The 27,899-nt window shown below is 44.9% G+C and overlaps 1 protein-coding gene across 22 annotated transcripts; it reads right to left on the reverse strand.

Moving 5' to 3' along the window:
* LOC118383152 (chitobiosyldiphosphodolichol beta-mannosyltransferase) lies at window positions 1-27,717 on the reverse strand. Of its 22 annotated transcripts, none has more exons than XM_052505080.1 (15): window positions 27,293-27,717; window positions 27,050-27,127; window positions 25,645-25,748; window positions 24,357-24,505; window positions 23,059-23,148; window positions 19,713-19,823; window positions 16,490-16,611; window positions 14,252-14,290; window positions 11,673-12,132; window positions 6,505-6,577; window positions 4,779-4,868; window positions 3,875-3,979; window positions 2,474-2,546; window positions 436-657; window positions 1-85 (listed from the first exon to the last, which is right to left on the reverse strand). In XM_052505080.1, exons 1-9 carry the CDS (start codon window positions 27,582-27,584, stop codon window positions 11,936-11,938), a joined length of 1,182 nt encoding a protein of 393 aa, XP_052361040.1. In that variant the 5' UTR covers window positions 27,585-27,717; the 3' UTR covers window positions 1-85; window positions 436-657; window positions 2,474-2,546; window positions 3,875-3,979; window positions 4,779-4,868; window positions 6,505-6,577; window positions 11,673-11,935. The 22 variants fall into 22 exon arrangements, with proteins under 22 accessions (XP_052361040.1, XP_052361041.1, XP_052361028.1 ...); XM_052505081.1 differs by lacking the exon at window positions 2,474-2,546 and adding an exon at window positions 2,607-2,679; XM_052505068.1 differs by lacking the exons at window positions 2,474-2,546; window positions 3,875-3,979; window positions 4,779-4,868; window positions 6,505-6,577 and adding exons at window positions 2,607-2,679; window positions 2,902-2,946; window positions 8,287-8,375 and having other exon boundaries at window positions 10-85; window positions 12,028-12,132.
* Window positions 27,718-27,899: the final 182 nt, after the last annotated feature.

Consider the following 27,899-nt stretch of genomic DNA (forward strand, 5'->3'; position numbering starts at 1 on the left):
AGTACACTGTCAACACTATAGTTACCTGTAATGACACAGACCTGCAGTACACTGTCAACACTATAGTTACCTGGACCATAAAGACCTGCAGTACACTGTCAACACTATAGTTACCTGTACCATAAAGACCTGCAGAACACTGTCAACACTATAGTTACCTGGCCCATAAAGACCTGCAGTACACTGTCAACACTATAGTTACCTGTAATGACACAGACCAGCAGTACACTGTCAACACTATAGTTACCTGTGATGACACAGACCTGCAGTACACTGTCAACACTATAGTTACCTGTAATGACACAGACCAGCAGTACACTGTCAACACTATAGTTACCTGGCCCATAAAGACCTGCAGTACACTGTCAACACTATAGTGGCCCATAAAGACCTGCAGTACACTGTCAACACTATAGTTACCTGGCCCATAAAGACCTGCAGTACACTGTCAACACTATAGTTACCTGTAATGACACAGACCAGCAGTACACTGTCAACACTATAGTTACCTGGCCCATAAAGACCTGCAGTACACTGTCAACACTATAGTAACCTGGACCATAAAGACCTGCAGTACACTGTCAACACTATAGTTACCTGGACCATAAAGACCTGCAGTACACTGTCAACACTATAGTTACCTGTGACCACACAGACCTGCAGTACACTGTCAACACTATAGTTACCTGGACCATAAAGACCTGCAGTACACTGTCAACACTATAGTTACCTGTAATGACACAGACCTGCAGTACACTGTCAACACTATAGTTACCTGGACCATAAAGACCTGCAGTACACTGTCAACACTATAGTTACCTGTAATGACACAGACCAGCAGTACACTGTCAACACTATAGTTACCTGGCCCATAAAGACCTGCAGTACACTGTCAACACTATAGTTACCTGGACCATAAAGACCTGCAGTACACTGTCAACACTATAGTTACCTGACCATAAAGACCTGCAGTACACTGTCAACACTATAGTTACTGTGATGACACAGTGCAGTACACTGTCAACACTATAGTTACCTGGACCATAAAGACCTGCAGTACACTGTCAACACTATAGTTACCTGTAATGACACAGACCAGCAGTACACTGTCAACACTATAGTTACCTGGACCATAAAGACCTGCAATACACTGTCAACACTATAGTTACCTGGACCATAAAGACCTGCAGTACACTGTCAACACTATAGTTACCTGCCCATAAAGACCTGCAGTACACTGTCAACACTATAGTTACCTGTAATGACACAGACCAGCAGTACACTGTCAACACTATAGTTACCTGTGATGACACAGACCTGCAGTACACTGTCAACACTATAGTTACCTGTAATGACACAGACCAGCAGTACACTGTCAACACTATAGTTACCTGGCCCATAAAGACCTGCAGTACACTGTCAACACTATAGTTACCTGGCCCATAAAGACCTGCAGTACACTGTCAACACTATAGTTACCTGGCCCATAAAGACCTGCAGTACACTGTCAACACTATAGTTACCTGTAATGACACAGACCAGCAGTACACTGTCAACACTATAGTTACCTGGCCCATAAAGACCTGCAAGTACACTGTCAACACTATAGTTACCTGGACCATAAAGACCTGCAGTACACTGTCAACACTATAGTTACCTGGCCCATAAAGACCTGCAGTACACTGTCAACACTATAGTTACCTGTGACCACACAGACCTGCAGTACACTGTCAACACTATAGTTACCTGGACCATAAAGACCTGCAGTACACTGTCAACACTATAGTTACCTGTAATGACACAGACCTGCAGTACACTGTCAACACTATAGTTACCTGGACCATAAAGACCTGCAGTACACTGTCAACACTATAGTTACCTGTAATGACACAGACCAGCAGTACACTGTCAACACTATAGTTACCTGGCCCATAAAGACCTGCAGTACACTGTCAACACTATAGTTACCTGGACCATAAAGACCTGCAGCACACTGTCAACACTATAGTTACCTGGACCATAAAGACCTGCAGTACACTGTCAACACTATAGTTACCTGTGATGACACAGACCAGCAGTACACTGTCAACACTATAGTTACCTGGACCATAAAGACCTGCAGTACACTGTCAACACTATAGTTACCTGTAATGACACAGACCTGCAGTACACTGTCAACACTATAGTTACCTGGACCATAAAGACCTGCAAGTACACTGTCAACACTATAGTTACCTGGACCATAAAGACCTGCAGTACACTGTCAACACTATAGTTACCTGTAATGACACAGACCAGCAGTACACTGTCAACACTATAGTTACCTGTGATGACACAGACCTGCAGTACACTGTCAACACTATAGTTACCTGTAATGACACAGACCAGCAGTACACTGTCAACACTATAGTTACCTGGACCATAAAGACCTGCAATACACTGTCAACACTATAGTTACCTGGACCATAAAGACCAGCAGTACACTGTCAACACTATAGTGACCTGGACCATAAAGACCTGCAGTACACTGTCAACACTATAGTTACCTGTACCATAAAGACCTGGAGTACACTGTCAACACTATAGTTACCTGTAATGACACAAACCAGCAGTACACTGTCAACACTATAGTGACCTGGACCATAAAGACCTGCAGTACACTGTCAACACTATAGTTACCTGTAATGACACAGACCAGCAGTACACTGTCAACACTATAGTTACCTGGACCATAAAGACCTGCAGTACACTGTCAACACTATAGTTACCTGGACCATAAAGACCTGCAGTACACTGTCAACACTATAGTTACCTGGCCCATAAAGACCTGCAGTACACTGTCAACACTATAGTTACCTGTAATGACACAGACCAGCAGTACACTGTCAACACTATAGTTACCTGTGATGACACAGACCTGCAGTACACTGTCAACACTATAGTTACCTGTAATGACACAGACCAGCAGTACACTGTCAACACTATAGTTACCTGGCCCATAAAGACCTGCAGTACACTGTCAACACTATAGTTACCTGGCCCATAAAGACCTGCAGTACACTGTCAACACTATAGTTACCTGGCCCATAAAGACCTGCAGTACACTGTCAACACTATAGTTACCTGTAATGACACAGACCAGCAGTACACTGTCAACACTATAGTTACCTGGCCCATAAAGACCTGCAAGTACACTGTCAACACTATAGTTACCTGACCATAAAGACCTGCAGTACACTGTCAACACTATAGTTACCTGGCCCATAAAGACCTGCAGTACACTGTCAACACTATAGTTACCTGTGATGACACAGACCTGCAGTACACTGTCAACACTATAGTTACCTGGACCATAAAGACCTGCAGTACACTGTCAACACTATAGTTACCTGTGATGACACAGACCAGCAGTACACTGTCAACACTATAGTTACCTGGACCATAAAGACCTGCAGTACACTGTCAACACTATAGTTACCTGTAATGACACAGACCTGCAGTACACTGTCAACACTATAGTTACCTGGACCATAAAGACCTGCAAGTACACTGTCAACACTATAGTTACCTGGACCATAAAGACCTGCAGTACACTGTCAACACTATAGTTACCTGGACCATAAAGACCTGCAGCACACTGTCAACACTATAGTTACCTGGACCATAAAGACCTGCAGTACACTGTCAACACTATAGTTACCTGTGATGACACAGACCAGCAGTACACTGTCAACACTATAGTTAGACCATAAAGACCTGCAGTACACTGTCAACACTATAGTTACCTGGACCATAAAGACCTGCAGTACACTGTCAACACTATAGTTACCTGTAATGACACAGACCAGCAGTACACTGTCAACACTATAGTTACCTGTGATGACACAGACCTGCAGTACACTGTCAACACTATAGTTACCTGTAATGACACAGACCAGCAGTACACTGTCAACACTATAGTTACCTGGACCATAAAGACCTGCAATACACTGTCAACACTATAGTTACCTGGACCATAAAGACCAGCAGTACACTGTCAACACTATAGTTACCTGGACCATAAAGACCTGCAGTACACTGTCAACACTATAGTTACCTGTAATGACACAGACCTGCAGTACACTGTCAACACTATAGTTACCTGTAATGACACAGACCTGCAGCACACTGTCAACACTATAGTTACCTGGACCATAAAGACCTGCAGTAGACTGTCAACACTATAGTTACCTGTGATGACACAGACCAGCAGTACACTGTCAACACTATAGTTACCTGGCCCATAAAGACCTGCAGTACACTGTCAACACTATAGTTACCTGGACCATAAAGACCAGCAGTACACTGTCAACACTATAGTGACCTGGACCATAAAGACCTGCAGTACACTGTCAACACTATAGTTACCTGGACCATAAAGACCTGCAGTAGACTGTCAACACTATAGTTACCTGTGATGACACAGACCAGCAGTACACTGTCAACACTATAGTTACCTGGCCCATAAAGACCTGCAAGTACACTGTCAACACTATAGTTACCTGGACCATAAAGACCTGCAGTACACTGTCAACACTATAGTTACCTGGCCCATAAAGACCTGCAGTACACTGTCAACACTATAGTTACCTGTGATGACACAGACCTGCAGTACACTGTCAACACTATAGTTACCTGACCATAAAGACCTGCAGTACACTGTCAACACTATAGTTACCTGACACAGACCAGCAGTACACTGTCAACACTATAGTTACCTTACCTGTAATGACACAGACCAGCAGTACACTGTCAACACTATAGTTACCTGTAATGACACAGACCAGCAGTACACTGTCAACACTATAGTTACCTGTGATGACACAGACCTGCAGTACACTGTCAACACTATAGTTACCTGTAATGACACAGACCAGCAGTACACTGTCAACACTATAGTTACCTGGACCATAAAGACCTGCAATACACTGTCAACACTATAGTTACCTGGACCATAAAGACCAGCAGTACACTGTCAACACTATAGTTACCTGGACCATAAAGACCTGCAGTACACTGTCAACACTATAGTTACCTGGCCCATAAAGACCTGCAGTACACTGTCAACACTATAGTTACCTGTAATGACACAGACCAGCAGTACACTGTCAACACTATAGTTACCTGGACCATAAAGACCTGCAGTACACTGTCAACACTATAGTTACCTGTAATGACACAGACCAGCAGTACACTGTCAACACTATAGTTTGGCCCATAAAGACCTGCAGGACCATAAAGACCTGCAGTACACTGTCAACACTATAGTTACCTGGACCATAAAGACCTGCAGTACACTGTCAACACTATAGTTACCTGCCCATAAAGACCTGCAGTACACTGTCAACACTATAGTTACCTGTAATGACACAGACCAGCAGTACACTGTCAACACTATAGTTACCTGTGATGACACAGACCAGCAGTACACTGTCAACACTATAGTTACCTGTAATGACACAGACCAGCAGTACACTGTCAACACTATAGTTACCTGGACCATAAAGACCTGCAGTACACTGTCAACACTATAGTGACCTGGACCATAAAGACCTGCAGTACACTGTCAACACTATAGTTACCTGGACCATAAAGACCTGCAGTACACTGTCAACACTATAGTTACCTGTAATGACACAGACCAGCAGTACACTGTCAACACTATAGTTACCTGACCACACAGACCAGCAGTACACTGTCAACACTATAGTTACCTGTAATGACACAGACCAGCAGTACACTGTCAACACTATAGTTACCTGTGATGACACAGACCAGCAGTACACTGTCAACATTCAGTTACCACTAAAGACCTGCAGTACACTGTCAACACTACAGTTACCTGTAATGACACAGACCAGCAGTACACTGTCAACACTATAGTTACCTGGACCATAAAGACCTGCAGTACACTGTCAACACTATAGTTACCTGACCATAAAGACCAGCAGTACACTGTCAACACTATAGTTACCTGGACCATAAAGACCTGCAGTACACTGTCAACACTATAGTTACCTGGCCCATAAAGACCTGCAGTACACTGTCAACACTATAGTTACCTGTAATGACACAGACCAGCAGTACACTGTCAACACTATAGTTACCTGGACCATAAAGACCTGCAGTACACTGTCAACACTATAGTTACCTGTAATGACACAGACCAGCAGTACACTGTCAACACTATAGTTACCTGGCTGCAGTACACTTTCAACACTATAGTTACCTGTAATGACCAGACCAGCAGTACACTGTCAACACTATAGTTACCTGGACCATAAAGACCTGCAATACACTGTCAACACTATAGTTACCTGGACCATAAAGACCAGCAGTACACTGTCAACACTATAGTTACCTGGACCATAAAGACCTGCAGTACACTGTCAACACTATAGTTACCTGGCCCATAAAGACCTGCAGTACACTGTCAACACTATAGTTACCTGTAATGACACAGACCTGCAGCACACTGTCAACACTATAGTTACCTGGACCATAAAGACCTGCAGTAGACTGTCAACACTATAGTTACCTGTGATGACACAGACCAGCAGTACACTGTCAACACTATAGTTACCTGGCCCATAAAGACCTGCAGTACACTGTCAACACTATAGTTACCTGGACCATAAAGACCAGCAGTACACTGTCAACACTATAGTGACCTGGACCATAAAGACCTGCAGTACACTGTCAACACTATAGTTACCTGGCCCATAAAGACCTGCAGTACACTGTCAACACTATAGTTACCTGTAATGACACAGACCAGCAGTACACTGTCAACACTATAGTTACCTGGCCCATAAAGACTATACACTGTCAACACTATAGTTACCTGGACCATAAAGACCTGCAGTACACTGTCAACACTATAGTTACCTGGCCCATAAAGACCTGCAGTACACTGTCAACACTATAGTTACCTGTGATGACACAGACCTGCAGTACACTGTCAACACTATAGTTACCTGGACCATAAAGACCTGCAGTACACTGTCAACACTATAGTTACCTGTAATGACACAGACCAGCAGTACACTGTCAACACTATAGTTACCTGGACCATAAAGACCTGCAATACACTGTCAACACTATAGTTACCTGGACCATAAAGACCTGCAGTACACTGTCAACACTATAGTTACCTGTAATGACACAGACCAGCAGTACACTGTCAACACTATAGTTACCTGTGATGACACAGACCTGCAGTACACTGTCAACACTATAGTTACCTGTAATGACACAGACCAGCAGTACACTGTCAACACTATAGTTACCTGGACCATAAAGACCTGCAATACACTGTCAACACTATAGTTACCTGGACCATAAAGACCAGCAGTACACTGTCAACACTATAGTTACCTGGACCATAAAGACCTGCAGTACACTGTCAACACTATAGTTACCTGCCCATAAAGACCTGCCCACTGTCAACACTATAGTTACCTGTAATGACACAGACCAGCAGTACACTGTCAACACAGTTACCTGGACCATAAAGACTATAGTTACCTAGTTACCTGTAATGACACAGACCAGCAGTACACTGTCAACACTATAGTTACCTGGCCCATAAAGACCTGCAGTACACTGTCAACACTATAGTTACCTGGACCATAAAGACCTGCAGTACACTGTCAACACTATAGTTACCTGGACCATAAAGACCTGCAGTACACTGTCAACACTATAGTTACCTGGCCCATAAAGACCTGCAGTACACTGTCAACACTATAGTTACCTGTAATGACACAGACCAGCAGTACACTGTCAACACTATAGTTACCTGTGATGACACAGACCTGCAGTACACTGTCAACACTATAGTTACCTGTAATGACACAGACCAGCAGTACACTGTCAACACTATAGTTACCTGGACCATAAAGACCTGCAGTACACTGTCAACACTATAGTGACCTGGACCATAAAGACCTGCAGTACACTGTCAACACTATAGTTACCTGGACCATAAAGACCTGCAGTACACTGTCAACACTATAGTTACCTGTAATGACACAGACCAGCAGTACACTGTCAACACTATAGTTACCTGTGACCACACAGACCAGCAGTACACTGTCAACACTATAGTTACCTGTAATGACACAGACCAGCAGTACACTGTCAACACTATAGTTACCTGTGATGACACAGACCAGCAGTACACTGTCAACATTATAGTTACCTGGACCATAAAGACCTGCAGTACACTGTCAACACTACAGTTACCTGTAATGACACAGACCAGCAGTACACTGTCAACACTATAGTTACCTGGACCATAAAGACCTGCAATACACTGTCAACACTATAGTTACCTGGACCATAAAGACCAGCAGTACACTGTCAACACTATAGTTACCTGGACCATAAAGACCTGCAGTACACTGTCAACACTATAGTTACCTGGCCCATAAAGACCTGCAGTACACTGTCAACACTATAGTTACCTGTAATGACACAGACCAGCAGTACACTGTCAACACTATAGTTACCTGGACCATAAAGACCTGCAGTACACTGTCAACACTATAGTTACCTGTAATGACACAGACCAGCAGTACACTGTCAACACTATAGTTACCTGGTACACTTTCAACCATAGTTACCTGTAATGACACAGACCAGCAGTACACTGTCAACACTATAGTTACCTGTAATGACACAGACCAGCAGTACACTGTCAACACTATAGTTACCTGGACCATAAAGACCTGCAGTACACTGTCAACACTATAGTTACCTGGCCCATAAAGACCTGCAGTACACTGTCAACACTATAGTTACCTGTAATGACACAGACCAGCAGTACACTGTCAACACTATAGTTACCTGTGATGACACAGACCTGCAGTACACTGTCAACACTATAGTTACCTGTAATGACACAGACCAGCAGTACACTGTCAACACTATAGTTACCTGGACCATAAAGACCTGCAGTACACTGTCAACACTATAGTGACCTGGACCATAAAGACCTGCAGTACACTGTCAACACTATAGTTACCTGGACCATAAAGACCTGCAGTACACTGTCAACACTATAGTTACCTGTAATGACACAGACCAGCAGTACACTGTCAACACTATAGTTACCTGTGACCACACAGACCAGCAGTACACTGTCAACACTATAGTTACCTGTAATGACACAGACCAGCAGTACACTGTCAACACTATAGTTACCTGTGATGACACAGACCAGCAGTACACTGTCAACATTATAGTTACCTGGACCATAAAGACCTGCAGTACACTGTCAACACTACAGTTACCTGTAATGACACAGACCAGCAGTACACTGTCAACACTATAGTTACCTGTGATGACACAGACCTGCAGTACACTGTCAACACTATAGTTACCTGTAATGACACAGACCAGCAGTACACTGTCAACACTATAGTTACCTGGACCATAAAATACACTGTCAACACTATAGTTACCTGGACCATAAAGACCTGCAGTACACTGTCAACACTATAGTTACCTGGACCATAAAGACCTACAGTACACTGTCAACACTATAGTTACCTGGACCATAAAGACCAGCAGTACACTGTCAACACTATAGTTACCTGTAATGACACAGACCAGCAGTACACTGTCAACACTATAGTGACCTGACCATAAAGACCTGCAGTACACTGTCAACACTATAGTTACCTGGACCATAAAGACCTGCAGTACACTGTCAACACTATAGTTACCTGTGATGACACAGACCAGCAGTACACTGTCAACACTATAGTTACCTGTGACCACACAGACCAGCAGTACACTGTCAACACTATAGTTACCTGTACCATGACACAGACCTGCAGTACACTGTCAACACTATAGTTACCTGTGATGACACAGACCTGCAGTACACTGTCAACACTATAGTTACCTGGACCATAAAGACCTGCAGTACACTGTCAACACTATAGTTACCTGTAATGACACAGACCAGCAGTACACTGTCAACACTATATAGTTACCTGTACACTGACACATAAAGACCTGCAGTACACTGTCAACACTATAGTTACCTGGACCATAAAGACCTGCAGTACACTGTCAACACTATAGTTACCTGGACCATAAAGACCTGCAGTACACTGTCAACACTATAGTTACCTGGACCATAAAGACCTGCAGTACACTGTCAACACTATAGTTACCTGGACCATAAAGACCTGCAGTACACTGTCAACACTATAGTTACCTGGACCATAAAGACCTGCAGTACACTGTCAACACTATAGTTACCTGGACCATAAAGACCTGCAGTACACTGTCAACACTATAGTTACCTGGACCATACAGACCAGCAGTACACTGTCAACACTATAGTTACCTGGACCATAAAGACCTGCAGTACACTGTCAACACTATAGTTACCTGGACCATAAAGACCTGCAGTACACTGTCAACACTATAGTTACCTGACACAGACCATCAACACAGACCTGCAGACACTGTCAACACTATAGTTACCTGTACCATAAAGACCTGCAGTACACTGTCAACACTATAGTTACCTGTGACCATAACAGACCTGCAGTACACTGTCAACACTATAGTTACCTGTAATGACACAGACCTGCAGTACACTGTCAACACTATAGTTACCTGTAATGACACAGACCTGCAGTACACTGTCAACACTATAGTTACCTGGACCACACAGACCTGCAGTACACTGTCAACACTATAGTTACCTGGACCATAACAGACCTGCAGTACACTGTCAACACTATAGTTACCTGGACCATAAAGACCTGCAGTACACTGTCAACACTATAGTTACCTGGACCATAAAGACCTGCAGTACACTGTCAACACTATAGTTACCTGACCATAAAGACCTGCAGTACACTGTCAACACTATAGTTATGAAAGACCTGCAGTACACTGTCAACACTATAGTTACCTGGACCATAAAGACCTGCAGTACACTGTCAACACTATAGTTACCTGGACCATAAAGACCTGCAGTACACTGTCAACACTATAGTTACCTGGACCATAAAGACCTGCAGTACACTGTCAACACTATAGTTACCTGTAATGACACAGACCACAGACACTGTCAACACTATAGTTACCACCATAAAGTCAGTACACTATCAACACTATTACCTGTAATGACACAGACCTGCAGTACACTGTCAACACTATAGTTACCTGTAAAGACCTGCCACTGTCAACACAGACCCTGCAGTACACTGTCAACACTATAGTTACCTGTAATGACACAGACCAGCAGTACACTGTCAACACTATAGTTACCTGGCCCATAAAGACCTGCAGTACACTGTCAACACTATAGTTAAAGACCTGGCCTGTGACCATAAAGACCTGCAGTACACTGTCAACACTATAGTTACCTGGCCCATAAAGACACTGACCATAAAGACCTGCAGTACACTGTCAACACTATAGTTACCTGGCCCATAAAGACCTGCAGTACACTGTCAACACTATAGTTACCTGTGATGACACAGACCAGCAGTACACTGTCAACACTATAGTTACCTGGACCATAAAGACCTGCAGTACACTGTCAACACTATAGTTACCTGTAATGACACAGACCAGCAGTACACTGTCAACACTATAGTTACCTGGACCATAAAGACCTGCAGTACACTGTCAACACTATAGTTACCTGTAATGACACAGACCTGCAGTACACTGTCAACACTATAGTTACCTGGACCATAAAGACCTGCAGTACACTGTCAACACTATAGTTACCTGTAATGACACAGACCAGCAGTACACTGTCAACACTATAGTTACCTGGACCATAAAGACCTGCAGTACACTGTCAACACTATAGTTACCTGTGATGACACAGACCTGCAGTACACTGTCAACACTATAGTTACCTGTACCATAAAGACCTGCAGAACACTGTCAACACTATAGTTACCTGGCCCATAAAGACCTGCAGTACACTGTCAACACTATAGTTACCTGTAATGACACAGACCAGCAGTACACTGTCAACACTATAGTTACCTGTGATGACACAGACCAGTGAGGGAAGAGAGGCTCCTGCTTTCACAAACCCCTCGTAGTCTGGTAGAGAAAACACACAAGGTTAATACAAGGGCTTGTATCCCAAACAGCACCCAACTCCCCATGTAGTGCACTACCTTTTGACCAGAGCCCCATGGGCCCTTTGTATCCCAAACAGCACCCAACTCCCCATGTAGTGCACTACCTTTTGACCAGAGCCCCATGGGCCCTTTGTATCCCAAACAGCACCCAACTCCCCATGTAGTGCACTATCTTTTGACCAGAGCCCCATGGGCCCTTTGTATCCCAAACAGCACCCAACTCCCCATGTAGTGCACTATCTTTTGACCAGAGCCCCATGGGCCCTTTGTATCCCAAACAGCACCCAACTCCCCATGTAGTGCACTACCTTTTGACCAGAGCCCCATGGGCCCTTTGTATCCCAAACAGCACCCAACTCCCCATGTAGTGCACTACCTTTTGACCAGAGCCCCATGGGCCCTTTGTATCCCAAACAGCACCCAACTCCCCATGTAGTGCACTACCTTTTGACCAGAGCCCCATGGGCCCTAAGAGGACACCACTGAGAGGTCTCTTTCCTTTCTCTCTTAGAATCACTGATTAGACGTGATTGATTCTAATGAAGAATGATTAGACAGGTGAATTAGAATCACTGATTAGACGTGATTGATTCTAATGAAGAATGATTAGACAGGTGAATTAGAATCACTGATTAGACGTGATTGATTCTAATGAAGAATGATTAGACAGGTGAATTAGAATCACTGATTAGACGTGATTGATTCTAATGAAGGCCTGGTTCTGGCAACTGGAGGGGGAAGGCTGGGGGAGGGAGGGAGGGAGGGAGGGAGGGAGGAAGGAAGGAAGGAAGGAAGGAAGGAAGGAAGGAAGGAAGGAAGGAAGGAAGGAAGGAAGGAAGGAAGGATGGATGGGTGGGAGGAAGGAAGGATGGATGGGTGGGTGGGTGGGTGGGTGGGTGGGTGGGTGGGTGGGAGGAAGGATGGATGGATGGATGGGTGGGTGGGAGGAAGGAAGGATGGGTGGGAGGAAGGATGGATGGGTGGGTGGGTGGGAGGAAGGATGGATGGGTGGGTGGGTGGGTGGGTGGGTGGGTGGGTGGGTGGGTGGGTGGGTGGGAGGAAGGATGGATGGGTGGGTGGGAGGAAGGAAGGATGGATGGGTGGGTGGGAGGAAGGATGGATGGATGGGTGGGAGGGAGGAAGGAAGGAAGGAAGGAAGGAAGGAAGGAAGGAAGGAAGGAAGGAAGGAAGGAAGGAAGGAAGGAAGGAAGGAAGGAAGGAAGGAAGGAAGGAAGGAAGGAAGGAAGGAAGGATGGGTGGGAGGAAGGAAGGATGGATGGGTGGGTGGGTGGGAGGAAGGAAGGATGGGTGGGAGGAAGGATGGTTGGTGGGTGGGAGGAAGGATGGATGGGTGGGTGGATGGATGGGTGGGTAGGAGGAAGGAAGGATGGGTGGGAGGAAGGATGGATGGGTGGGAGGAAGGATGGATGGGTGGGTGGATGGATGGGTGGGTGGGAGGAAGGATGGATGGGTGGGTGGGTGGGTGGGTGGGAGGAAGGAAGGATGGGTGGGAGGATGGATGGGTGGGTAGGAGGAAGGAAGGATGGGTGGGAGGAAGGATGGATGGGTGGGAGGAAGGATGGATGGGTGGGAAGAAGGATGGATGGGTGGGAGGAAGGATGGATGGATGGATGGATGGATGGATGGATGGAAGGATGGATGGATGGAAGGAAGGAAGGATGGATGGAAGGAAGGAAGGATGGACAGAAGGATGGATGGAAGGATGGGTGGAAGGAAGGATGGATGGGTGGGAGGGAGGATGGATGGATGGATGGATGGAAGGATGGATGGATGGGAGGATGGGAGGATGGGAGGGAGGGAGGATGGATGGGAGGATGGGAGGGAGGATGGGAGGATGGATGGATGGGAGGATGGGAGGGAGGGAGGATGGATGGGAGGATGGGAGGATGGGAGGGAGGATGGGAGGGAGGGAGGATGGATGGGAGGATGGGAGGGAGGATGGGAGGATGGATGGATGGGAGGATGGGAGGGAGGATGGGAGGATGGGAGGATGGGAGGATGGATGGATGGGAGGATGCTCTTTAAAATGGGGCCCAACTGCAGATGGTAATGATTACCTTCCAGAGCCTTCAGCAGAATGGAGAAGTCCTCATCCTCTGTTGAACACAGACGGAGGAAACAGTGAGACAAGTGTTTACACCTGACAGCTGTGTGTACTTACGTTGTACACCTGTCAACTAAACACATAAAATACAATCCTGGCTCTAACACAGAAAACCTCTAGTCTGATCCCCATCCTGACCTGACTCCTAACAGAATGTAATCCCCATTCTGACCTGACTCCTAACATAATGTAATCTGGCTCTAGTCTGATCCCCATCCTGACCTGACTCCTAACAGAATGTAATCTGGTTCTAGTCTGATCCCCATTCTGACATGACTCCTAACAGAATGTAATCTGGCTCTAGTCTGATCCCCATCCTGACCTGACTCCTAACATAATGTAATCTGGCTCTAGTCTGATCCCCATCCTGACCTGACTCCTAACAGAATGTAATCCCCATTCTGACATGACTCCTAACAGAATGTAATCTGGCTCTAGTCTGATCCCCATCCTGACCTGACTCCTAACATAATGTAATCTGGCTCTAGTCTGATCCCCATCCTGACCCTGACTCCTAACATAATGTAATCTGGCTCTAGTCTGATCCCCATCCTGACCCTGACTCCTAACATAATGTAATCTGGCTCTAGTCTGATCCCCATCGTGACCTGACTCCTAACAGAATGTAATCTGGTTCTAGTCTGATCCCCATCCTGACCTGACTCCTAACAGAATGTAATCTGGTTCTAGTCTGATCCCCATCCTGACCTGACTCCTCACAGAATGTAAACTGGCTCTAGTTTTATTTTATTTATTTTTTTATTTCACCTTTATTTAACCAGATAGGCTAGTTGAGAACAAGTTCTCATTTGCAACTGCGACCTGGCCAAGATAAAGCATAGCAGTGTGAACAGACAACACAGAGTTACACATGGAGTAAACAATTAGCAAGTCAATAACACAGTAGAAAAAAAAATGGGCAGTCTATATACAATGTGTGCAAAAGGCATGAGGAGGTAGGCGAATAATACAATTTTGCAGATTAACACTGGAGTGATAAATGATCAGATGGGCATGTACAGGTAGAGATATTGGTGTGCAAAAGAGCAGAAAAGTAAATAAATAAAAACAGTATAAAAACAGTATGGGAATGAGGTAGGTGAAAAAGGGTGAGCTATTTACCTATAGACTATGTACAGCTGCAGCGATCGGTTAGCTGCTCGGATAGCTGATGTTTGAAGTTGGTGAGGAGATAAAAGTCTCCAACTTCAGCGATTTTTGTCGTTCCAGTCACAGGCAGCAGAGTACTGGAACGAAAGGCGGCCAAATGAGGTGTTGGCTTTAGGGATGATCAGTGAGATACACCTGCTGGAGCGCGTGCTACGGATGGGTGTTGCCATCGTGACCAGTGAACTGAGATAAGGCGGAGCTTTACCTAGCATGGACTTGTAAATGACCTGAGCCAGTGGGTCTGGCGACGAATATGTAGTGAGGGCCAGCCGACTAGAGCATACAAGTCGCAGTGGTGGGTGGTATAAGGTGCTTTAGTGACAAAACGGATGGCACTGTGATAGACTGCATCCAGTTTGCTGAGTAGAGTGTTGGAAGCCATTTTGTAGATGACATCGCCGAAGTCGAGGATCGGTAGGATAGTCAGTTTTACTAGGGTAAGCTTGGCAGCGTGAGTGAAGGAGGCTTTGTTGCGGAATAGAAAGCCGACTCTGGATTTGATTTTTGATTGGAGATGTTTGATGTGAGTCTGGAAGGAGAGTTTGCAGTCTAGCCAGACACCTAGGTACTTATAGATGTCCACATATTCAAGGTTGGAACCATCCAGGGTGGTGATGCTAGTCGGGCATGCGGGTGCAGGCAGCGATCGGTTGAAAAGCATGCATTTGGTTTTACTCGCGTTTAAGAGCAGTTGGAGGCCACGGAAGGAGTGCTGTATGGCATTGAAGCTCGTTTGGAGGTTTGATAGCACAGTGCCCATCCTGACCTGACTCCTCACAGAATGTAAACTCGGGCGATCAGGATGTTTGGACGAGGCTAGAACTGCTCTCGAGGTAAGAAAACTATTTAGACTGGGGTAAAAATCCAGAAAAACTTCCCATTTAAACTGAATAAAATGCAGAGTCTCCTGCTGCTTACGAAATGGCACCCTATTCCCTAATGTAGTGCACAACTTTTGACCAGAGCCCTATGGAGAATAGGGTGCCATTTGGGACTCAAACTGTGCCTGTGGGGTACTGACCGGTCCAGCTGGTGCTGCTGATCAGTAGGGCAGGTCGACCTGAGGTCAAAGTCACAGAAAGGTCACTGGGGTCACGACATGTAAACGCTGTTCTCTCTGTCTCACCATCAGGTCGCTCACCACTGTAACAGACGCAGGGGTTATGACATGTCTATGGTCGTGTAATATATATATTTTTATGATAGTTCTTTATCTCTCCAATATAAACAGAAACTCAGTGATTATAAAGTGTGTTATGACATGTCTATGGTCGTGTAATATATATATTTTTAAGATAAAGAACTATCTCTCCAATATAAACAGAAACTCAGTGATTATAAAGTGTGTTATGACATGTCTATGATAGTGTAATATATATATTTTTAAGATAAAGAACTATCTCTCCAATATAAACAGAAACTCAGTGATTATAACATGTCTATGGTCCTGTAATATATATATTTTTATGATAGTTCTTTATCTCTCCAATATAAACAGAAACTCAGTGATTATAACATGTCTTATGACATGTCTGTTTAATGTATTTGATAGAGTAATGACATTATAATAACTGTTCCTTATACTGTTAAAAGGCAACGAAAGCCGCCCAAGACCGGCAACGTTGGATAACTGTAGTACAGGCCCTGTGTTCCTCCAGAACCAAGAGGATAACTGTAGTACAGGCCCTGTGTTCCTCCAGAACCAAGAGGATAACTGTAGTACAGGCCCTGTGTTCCTCCAGAACCAAGAGGATAACTATAGTACAGGCCCTGTGTTCCTCCAGAACCAAGAGGATAACTGTAGTACAGGCCCTGTGTTCCTCCAGAACCAAGAGGATAACTGTAGTACAGGCCCTGTGTTCCTCCTCCAGAACCAAGAGGATAACTGTAGTACAGGCCCTGTGTTCCTCCAGAACCAAGAGGATAACTGTAGTACAGGCCCTGTGTTCCTCCAGAACCAAGAGGATAACTGTAGTACAGGCCCTGTGTTCCTCCAGAACCAAGAGGATAACTATAGTACAGGCCCTGTGTTCCTCCTCCAGAACCAAGAGGATAACTGTAGTACAGGCCCTGTGTTCCTCCTCCAGAACCAAGAGGATAACTGTAGTACAGGCCCTGTGTTCCTCCAGAACCAAGAGGATAACTGTAGTACAGGCCCTGTGTTCCTCCAGAACCAAGAGGATAACTGTAGTACAGACCCTGTGTTCCTCCAGAACCAAGAGGATAACTGTAGTACAGGCCCTGTGTTCCTCCAGAACCAAGAGGATAACTGTAGTACAGGCCCTGTGTTCCTCCAGAACCAAGAGGATAACTGTAGTACAGGCCCTGTGTTCCTCCAGAACCAAGAGGATAACTGTAGTACAGACCCTGTGTTCCTCTAGAACCAAGAGGATAACTGTAGTACAGGCCCTGTGTTCCTCCAGAACCAAGAGGATAACTGTAGTACAGGCCCTGTGTTCCTCCAGAACCAAGAGGATAACTGTAGTACAGGCCCTGTGTTCCTCCAGAACCAAGAGGATAACTGTAGTACAGGCCCTGTGTTCCTCCAGAACCAAGAGGATAACTGTAGTACAGGCCCTGTGTTCCTCCAGAACCAAGAGGATAACTGTAGTACAGGCCCTGTGTTCCTCCAGAACCAAGAGGATAACTGTAGTACAGGCCCTGTGTTCCTCCTCCAGAACCAAGAGGATAACTGTAGTACAGGCCCTGTGTTCCTCCTCCAGAACCAAGAGGATAACTGTAGTACAGGCCCTGTGTTCCTCCAGAACCAAGAGGATAACTGTAGTACAGGCCCTGTGTTCCTCCAGAACCAAGAGGATAACTGTAGTACAGGCCCTGTGTTCCTCCAGGACCAAGAGGATAACTGTAGTACAGGCCCTGTGTTCCTCCTCCAGAACCAAGAGGATAACTGTAGTACAGGCCCTGTGTTCCTCCAGAACCAAGAGGATAACTGTAGTACAGGCCCTGTGTTCCTCCAGAACCAAGAGGATAACTGTAGTACAGGCCCTGTGTTCCTCCAGAACCAAGAAGATAATTATAGTACAGGCCCTGTGTTCCTCCTCCAGAACCAAGAGGATAACTGTAGTACAGGCCCTGTGTTCCTCCAGAACCAAGAGGATAACTGTAGTACAGGCCCTGTGTTCCTCCTCCAGAACCAAGAGGATAACTATAGTACAGGCCCTGTGTTCCTCCTCCAGAACCAAGAGGATAACTATAGTACAGGCCCTGTGTTCCTCCTCCAGAACCAAGAGGATAACTGTAGTACAGGCCCTGTGTTCCTCCAGAACCAAGAGGATAACTGTAGTACAGGCCCTGTGTTCCTCCAGAACCAAGAGGATAACTGTAGTACAGGCCCTGTGTTCCTCCAGAACCAAGAGGATAACTGTAGTACAGGCCCTGTGTTCCTCCTCCAGAACCAAGAGGATAACTGTAGTACAGGCCCTGTGTTCCTCCAGAACCAAGAGGATAACTGTAGTACAGGCCCTGTGTTCCTCCAGAACCAAGAGGATAACTGTAGTACAGGCCCTGTGTTCCTCCAGAACCAAGAGGATAACTGTAGTACAGGCCCTGTGTTCCTCCAGAACCAAGAGGATAACTGTAGTACAGGCCCTGTGTTCCTCCAGAACCAAGAGGATAACTGTAGTACAGGCCCTGTGTTCCTCCTCCAGAACCAAGAGGATAACTGTAGTACAGGCCCTGTGTTCCTCCTCCAGAACCAAGAGGATAACTATAGTACAGGCCCTGTGTTCCTCCAAGAACCAAGAGGATAACTGTAGTACAGGCCCTGTGTTCCTCCAGAACCAAGAGGATAACTATAGTACAGGCCCTGTGTTCCTCCAGAACCAAGAGTATAACTGTAGTACAGACCCTGTGTTCCTCCAGAACCAAGAGGATAACTATAGTACAGGCCCTGTGTTCCTCCAGAACCAAGAGGATAACTGTAGTACAGGCCCTGTGTTCCTCCAGAACCAAGAGGATAACTGTAGTACAGGCCCTGTGTTCCTCCAGAACCAAGAGGATAACTGTAGTACAGGCCCTGTGTTCCTCCAGAACCAAGAGGATAACTGTAGTACAGGCCCTGTGTTCCTCCAGAACCAAGAGGATAACTGTAGTACAGGCCCTGTGTTCCTCCAGAACCAAGAGGATAACTATAGTACAGGCCCTGTGTTCCTCCAGAACCAAGAGGATAACTTTAGTGAGAGATAGTCTTGGCCAGCCTCATCAACAGACTATACTGGACTCACCAGACCCGGAACTGAGGAATAGTCTTGGCCAGCCTCATGAACAGCTGGTGCTTTAGGTCTACTGAAGTCTCCTTGAAGATAGCAGGTGGCTTGTCATACAATGTGGTCGCCCTATAGGAGGAGAATAAGACAGGTGGCTTGTCATACAATGTGGTCGCCCTATAGGAGGAGAATAAGACAGGTGGCTTGTCATACAATGTGGTCGCCCTATAGGAGGAGAATAAGACAGGTGGCTTGTCATACAATGTAATCCCTATAGGGATTAGGGATTAGTCATGACCAAGGGGTTTGTCATGACCAAGGGGTTAGTCATGATGACCAAGGGGTTAGTCATGACCAAGGGGTTAGTCATGATGACCAAGGGGTTAGTCATGATGACCAAGGGGTTAGTCATGATGACCAAGGGGTTAGTCATGATGACCAAGGGGTTAGTCATGATGACCAAGGGGTTAGTCATGATGACCAAGGGGTTAGTCATGATGACCAAGGGGTTAGTCATGATGACCAAGGGGTTAGTCATGATGGCCAAGGGGTTAGTCATGATGGCAAGGGGTTAGTCATGATGACCAAGGGGTTAGTCATGATGACCAAGGGGTTAGTCATGATGACCAAGGGGTTAGTCATGATGACCAAGGGGTTAGTCATGGCCAAGGGGTTAGTTATGACCAAGGGGTTAGTCATGATGGCCAAGGGGTTAGTCATGATGGCCAAGGGGTTAGTCATGATGGCCAAGGGGTTAGGCCTGATGGCCAAGGGGTTAGTCATGATGACCAAGGGGTTAGTCATGATGACCAAGGGGTCAGTCATGGCCAAGGGGTTAGTTATGGCCAAGGGGTTAGTCATGATGGCCAAGGGGTTAGTCATGATGGCCAAGGGGTTAGTCATGACGAAGGGGTTAGTCATGATGACCGAGGGGTTAGTCATGATGACCAAGGGGTTAGTCATGATGACCAAAGTGTTAGTCATGATGGCCAAGGGGTTAGTCATGATGACCAAGGGGTTAGTCATGATGACCAAGGGGTTAGTCATGATGACCAAGGGGTTAGTCATGATGACCAAGGGGTTAGTCATGACCAAGGGGTTAGTCATGACCAAGGGGTTAGTCATGACCAAGGGGTTAGTCATGACCAAGGGATTAGTCATGATGACCAAGGGGTTAGTCATGATGACCAAGGGGTTAGTCATGACCAAGGGATTAGTCATGACCAAGGGGTTAGTCATGACCAAGGGGTTAGTCATGACCAAGGGGTTAGTCATGATGACCAAGGGGTTAGTCATGACCAAGGGGTTAGTCATGACCAAGGGGTTAGTCATGACCAAGGGGTTAGTTAAGACCAAGGGGTTAGTCATGACCAAGGGGTTAGTCATGATGGCCAAGGGGTTAGTCATGACCAAGGGGTTAGTCATGACCAAGGGATTAGTCAAGGCCAAGGGGTTAGTCATGGCCAAGGGTTTAGTCATGGCCAAGGGGTTAGTCAAGGCCAAGGGGTTAGTCATGACCAAGGGGTTAGTCATGGCCAAGGGGTTAGTCATGGCCAAGGGGTTAGTCATGACCAAGGGGTTAGTCATGACCAAGGGGTTAGTCAAGGCCAAGGGGTTAGTCATGACCAAGGGGTTAGTCAAGGCCAAGGGGTTAGTCAAGGCCAAGGGGTTAGTCATGACCAAGGGGTTAGTCATGACCAAGGGGTTAGTCATGGCCAAGGGGTTAGTCATGACCAAGGGGTTAGTCATGACCAAGGGGTTAGTCATGACCAAGGGGTTAGTCATGACCAAGGGGTTAGTCATGACCAAGGGGTTAGTCATGGCCAAGGGGTTAGTCATGACCAAGGGGTTAGTCAAGGCAAGGGGTTAGTCATGAGGCCAAGGGGTTAGTCATGACCAAGGGGTTAGTCATGGCCAAGGGGTTAGTCATGACCAAGGGGTTAGTCATGACCAAGGGGTTAGTCATGGCCAAGGGGTTAGTCATGACCAAGGGGTTAGTCATGACCAAGGGGTTAGTCATGGCCAAGGGGTTAGTCATGACCAAGGGGTTAGTCATGGCCAAGGGGTTAGATTCAGACTCCCCACTGCATCTGTCTGTCCCTCCGTCCGTCTATCTGCGTCTTTCCCTCCGTCCGTCTATCTGTGTCTGTCTCTCCGTCCGTCTATCTGTGTCTGTCTCTCCGTCCGTCTATCTGTGTCTGTCTCTCCGTCCGTCTATCTGTGTCTCTCCGTCTGTCTATCTGTGTCTCTCCGTCCGTCTATCTGTGTCTGTCTCTCCGTCCGTCTATCTGTGTCTGTCTCTCCGTCCGTCTATCTGTGTCTCTCCGTCCGTCTATCTGTGTCTGTCCGTCCGTCTATCTGTGTCTCTCCGTCTGTCTATCTGTGTCTCTCCGTCCGTCTATCTGTGTCTGTCTCTCCGTCCGTCTATCTGTGTCTGTCTCTCCGTCCGTCTATCTGTGTCTGTCTCTCCGTCCGTCTATCTGTGTCTGTCTCTCCGTCCGTCTATCTGTGTCTGTCTCTCCGTCTGTCTATCTGTGTCTCTCCGTCCGTCTATCTGTGTCTGTCTCTCCGTCCGTCTATCTGTGTCTGTCTGTCCCTCCTTCCGTCTATCTATGTCTGTCTCTCCGTCCGTCTATCTGTGTCTGTCTGTCCCTCCGTCCGTCTATCTGTGTCTGTCTGTCTCTCCGTCCATCTATCTGTGTCTGTCCGTCCGTCTATCTGTGTCTGTCTGTCCCTCCGTCCATCTATCTGTGTCTGTCTGTCCCTCCTTCCGTCTATCTGTGTCTGTCCCTCCGTCCGTCTATCTGTGTCTGTCTCTCCGTCCGTCTATCTATGTCTGTCTCTCAGTCCGTCTATCTGTGTCTGTCTGTCCCTCCGTCCGTCTATCTGTGTCTGTCCCTCCGTCCGTCTGTCTGTGTCTGTCTGTCCCTCCGTCCGTCTATCTGTGTCTGTCTGTCTCTCCGTCCGTCTATCTGTGTCTGTCCCTCCGTCCGTCTATCTGTGTCTGTCTGTCCCTCCTTCCGTCTATCTGTGTCTGTCCCTCCGTCCGTCTATCTGTGTCTGTCTGTCCCTCCGTCCGTCTATCTATGTCTGTCTCTCCGTCCGTCTATCTGTGTCTGTCTCTCCGTCCGTCTATCTGTGTCTCTCCGTCCGTCTATCTCTGTCTCTCCGTCTGTCTATCTGTGTCTCTCCGTCTGTCTATCTGTGTCTATCCGTCTGTCTATCTGTGTCTCTCCGTCTGTCTATCTGTGTCTATCCGTCTGTCTATCTGTGTCTGTCTGTATGTCCGTCCGTCGTCTGTACGTCTGTCTATCTACGGATGGATTGATTGACAGACGGATGTTGAAAGTAAAACAATCCTTACCTGATGTTCCAGTTGTTCTGGAGGTCTTCCTTCATAGCGTTGGTGACACAAAGGTTATGGCTGGAGAATCGCCCAAACAACTGTTCATACCTGCCAGAGACAGGAACATGGGTCCTATTCATTAATGCACACCGTAGCTAAACAGTCTGCAACAATTTCTTGGGACAAATTCAGGTAGGTCCCTCCCTGATCTGCCCGTTTAGTTCCCACTGAAGAAGACCGTGTTCATGCAAAGCTGTAGATACATTCAGAAAGTATTCAGACCCCTTGACTTTTTCCACATTTGTTACAGAGATGGTTGTCCTTCTGGAAGGGTGTCCCATTTCCACAGAGGAACTCTAGAGCTCTGTCAGAGTGTCCATCGGGTTCTTGGTCACCTCGATGACCAGGGCCCGTCTCCCCTGATTGGTCAGTTTGGGTGTCCAGCTCTAGGAAGAGTTTTGGTTGTTCCAAACTTCTTCCACTAAAGAATGATGGAGGCCACTGTGGTCTCGGGACCTTCAATGCTGCAGACATGGTACCCTTCCCCAGATCTGTGCCTCGACACAATCATGTCTCAGAGCTCTACGGACATGCACCGTCAACTGTAGGACCTTGTATAGACAGGTGTGTGTCTTTCCAAATCATGTCCAATCAATTGAATTTACCACAGGTGGACTCCAATCAAGTTGTAGAAACATCTCAAGGATGATCAATGGAAACAGGATGCACCTGATCTAAAATTCAAGTCTCATAGCAAAGGATCTGAATACTTGTGTAAATACATTTTGTTTGTTTGTACATTTGCAACATTTTCCCAAAAACTATTTTTGCTTTGTCATTATGGGGTATTGTGATGTCATTATGGGGTATTGTGATGTCATTATGGGGTATTGTGATGTCATTATGGGGTATTGTGATGTCATTATGGGGTATTGTGATGTCATTTTGGGGTATTGTGATGTCATTCTGGGGTATTGTGATGTCATTCTGGGGTATTGTGATGTCATTATGGGGTATTGGATGTCATTATGGGGTATTGTGATGTCATTATGGGGTATTGGATGTCATTATGGGGTATTGTGATGTCATTATGGGGTATTGTGATGTCATTATGGGGTATTGGATGTCATTATGGGGTATTGTGATGTCATTATGGGGTATTGTGTGTAGATTGAAGAGGATTTTTGTTTATTTAATCAATTTTAGAAAAAGGCTATAATGTAACAAAATGTGGAGAAGGGGAAGGGGTCTGAATACTTTCCGAATGCTCTGTATTGAATAGGGATCTATTTGGGACTCATGGTGATGTTACTGACCACTGTGCCAGCCTGACGATGGGGTGGTCCGGGCCGTGTGAGAGGGCCATGATGGTGTAGCCGTAGTTGTGCCAGTCAATGATGAACCTGGATCCTCTCAGACCACACACCAGCCACGTCACCACTATACTGGGCAGTCCTGGAGGATTCTGGGGGGAGGATTGTGGGGAAGAGGTCAATAACACACCAGCCACGTCACCACTATACTGGGCAGTCCTGGAGGATTCTGGGGAGGAAGAGGTCAATAACACACCAGCCACGTCACCACTATACTGGGCAGTCCTGGAGGATTCTGGGGGAGGAAGAGGTCAATAACACACCAGCTACGTCACCACTATACTGGGCAGTCCTGGAGGATTCTGGGGGAGGAAGAGGTCAATAACACACCAGCCACGTCACCAGGAGGCAAGTACAACTGAACAGAATAGAATAAGAATAGAAGTAGAATAGAATTTAAAGAAGTAGGATAGAACACAATAGAACAGAATAGAATTTAAAGAAGTAGGATAGAACACAATAGAACAGAATAGAATGAATGGAATAAGAATAGAAGCAGAATAGAATAGAATGGCAGGTCAGGTCCTTAATAAACACTATTAAAACCAACATTAAATTCACCCTTTACTAAAGCAAAACACATTAACAGCATCCTACCAGTTGTTTTGGGGGAATCACAGCAGTATCTGTAGATGTCTCAGGACACAAACAGCATCCTAACTGTTGTTTTGGGGGAATAACAGCAGTATCTGTAGATGTCTCAGGACACACACAGCATCCTAACTGTTGTTTGGGGGAATCACAGCAGTATCTGTAGATGTCTCAGGACATATGACATGATAGGTTACAGAACAGAACAGAATAAATGAAAGTTCACAGGTTTTTCTGCAAGTTCGTTATTTTATTGTAGTAGAAACACCTGCATGAGAATATAGAACACACACACACAGCAGAGTGTATTGTAGAACTATACCTGCATGAGAATATAGGACACACACAGCAGTGTGTATTGTAGAACTATACCTGCATGAGAATATAGAACACACACACACAGCAGAGTGTATTGTAGAACTATACCTGCATGAGAATATAGAACACACACAGCAGAGTGTATTGTAGAACTATACCTGCATGAGAATATAGAACACACACACACAGCAGAGTGTATTGTAGAACTATACCTGCATGAGAATATAGAACACACACACACACAGCAGAGTGTATTGTAGAACTATACCTGCATGAGAATATAGAACACACACACACAGCAGAGTGTATTGTAGAACTATACCTGCATGAGAATATGGGACTGGACATCAGTCTTCAATAACACCAGGAGAAGCTGCAGGGACTGGAGAATCACCTTGGTAACATAGCTCACCATCCTAGGACCCACTGGAAAAAGACAGACAGATGGATTTTTGTCTCAGTGCTCTCTGGTAGTGGCTCTCAGAACCAGGCTATATTATGGCATAGATTCAAGACCTAACTACTGTTATACAACCAGTGATTAGTAATGGAATAAATATTTGGTAATATGAAATACATATACTGTAATATAGTATACATATACAGTAATATGGTATACAGTAATATAGTATACGTAACCAGTAATATGGTATACAGTAATATAGTATACGTAACCAGTAATATGGTATACATATACAGTAATATAGTATACATATACAGTAATATAGTGTACGTATACAGTAATATAGTATACGTATACAGTAATATAGTATACATATACAGTAATATAGTATACATATACAGTAATATAGTATATACATATAGTATACATATCAATAAATATATGGTAATAAGGTATAAATATACGGTAATATGGTATAAATATACGGTAATATGGCATAAATATACGATAATATGGTATAAATATACGGTAATATGGCATAAATATACGGTAATATGGTATAAATATACGGTAATATGGCATAAATATACGGTAATATGGTATAAATATACGGTAATATGGTATAAATATACCGTAATATGGTATAAATATACGGTATATGGCATAAATATACAGTAATATGGCATAAATATACGGTAATATGGTATAAATATATGGTAATATGGCATAAATATATGGTAATATGGTACAAATATACGGTAATATGGTACAAATATACGGTAATATGGTATAAATATACGGTAATATGGCATAAATATACGGTAATATGGTATAAATATACAGTAATATGGTATAAATATACAGTAATATGGTATAAATATACGGTAATATGGTATAAATATACAGTAATATGGTATAAATATACGGTAATATGGTATAAATATACAGTAATATGGCATAAATATACGGTCATGGTATAAATATACGGTAATATGGTATAAATATACAGTAATATGGTATAAATATATGGTCATGGTATAAATATATGGTAATATGGTATAAATATACAGTAATATGGTATAAATATACAGTAATATGGTATAAATATACAGTAATATGGTATAAATATACGGTAATATGGCATAAATATACAGTAATATGGTATAAATATACAGTAATATGGTATAAATATACGGTAATATGGTATAAATATACAGTAATATGGTATAAATATACGGTAATATGGTATAAATATACAGTAATATGGCATAAATATACGGTAATAATAAATGCTGTAAACTCCTCTCCAGATCAGTTCCAGTACCTTGGAGTCCTTTAAGTTCTGTGATTGGGATGATTGTGATCCTCTCATCTCCAATCACATCCTGATGAGGCTTGGTACCTGACAATAACCACAACATGTTGTCACAGTAGAGAAGAATAGTCAGAAGGGCTCGAGTTGGCAAGAGCACAAACACATCTGGGACCCGGCCAGCAGGGAGACCACAAATTAAAGTATAGCTCCATGCGTATTTATACATATAACACAATCAATCTATTCATTTACCAGGGAATCCAACAAACGTTACGCTGTAGCCGTGTTTGCTGAGTGAAAGGGCATGGTACTGCATGCGAGGGCTGCGTCCGATATCCCCCAGAACCAGCACACATACACGCCGCTCCGTCAACGCGTCTCTTCTCCGTAACTTCCGCAATAACTGGGACACCAACACGGCAGTAACAGTAACGGAGACCAATGTACATAGTGCATTTAAAGTGGTCAGGTAAAACCCTGCCAGTAATGCGAAACCTATCAGTGAAATTGTCGCTAGAGTCATAGATGCACCGGCATCCGCCATGTTTGTTGTGACTGATGACGTGTCTCGGTGTGACGTGACGGGGAGGAGGGGTTCAACTGGGATTTAAAGGTACCGTGCACCTACGGTGTAATCATTAGACCAAACATTTGTTCAACTAAAACGACAGTCTCTAATGCACAAAATCAGGTATCCCCTCCCCGTTACGTTCCGTTTGCTTCAATTTAAGACATTTTTTTTTACCATATAATTGTATTTTACATTTCGGGACTCGTGCCGCGTTCAAAACAACTGTGAATCTCCGACTTCCGACTTCAGTTGCGTTCCTGACAACTTGTAACTCGTAAAAAAAACGAG

This window comes from Oncorhynchus keta, unplaced genomic scaffold (assembly GCF_023373465.1).
Source record: "Oncorhynchus keta strain PuntledgeMale-10-30-2019 unplaced genomic scaffold, Oket_V2 Un_contig_22217_pilon_pilon, whole genome shotgun sequence".
Classification (NCBI taxonomy): Eukaryota; Metazoa; Chordata; class Actinopteri; order Salmoniformes; family Salmonidae; genus Oncorhynchus; species Oncorhynchus keta.

Bases quoted from the DNA above. Each gene is read 5' to 3' on its own strand.
- LOC118383152 (XM_052505066.1), bottom strand. From the start codon at position 27,584: ATGGCGGATGCCGGTGCATCTATGACTCTAGCGACAATTTCACTGATA. The intron at 16,612-19,712 runs GTGAGTCCAGTA...CGTCTGTTACAG, and splicing joins ATTCCTCAGTTCCGGGTCTG to TGGTGAGCGACCTGATGGTG. The intron at 2,918-7,031 runs GTCTTTATGGTC...AGTGTACTGCAG, and splicing joins GTGTTGACAGTGTACTGCAG to GTCTGTGTCATCACAGGTAA.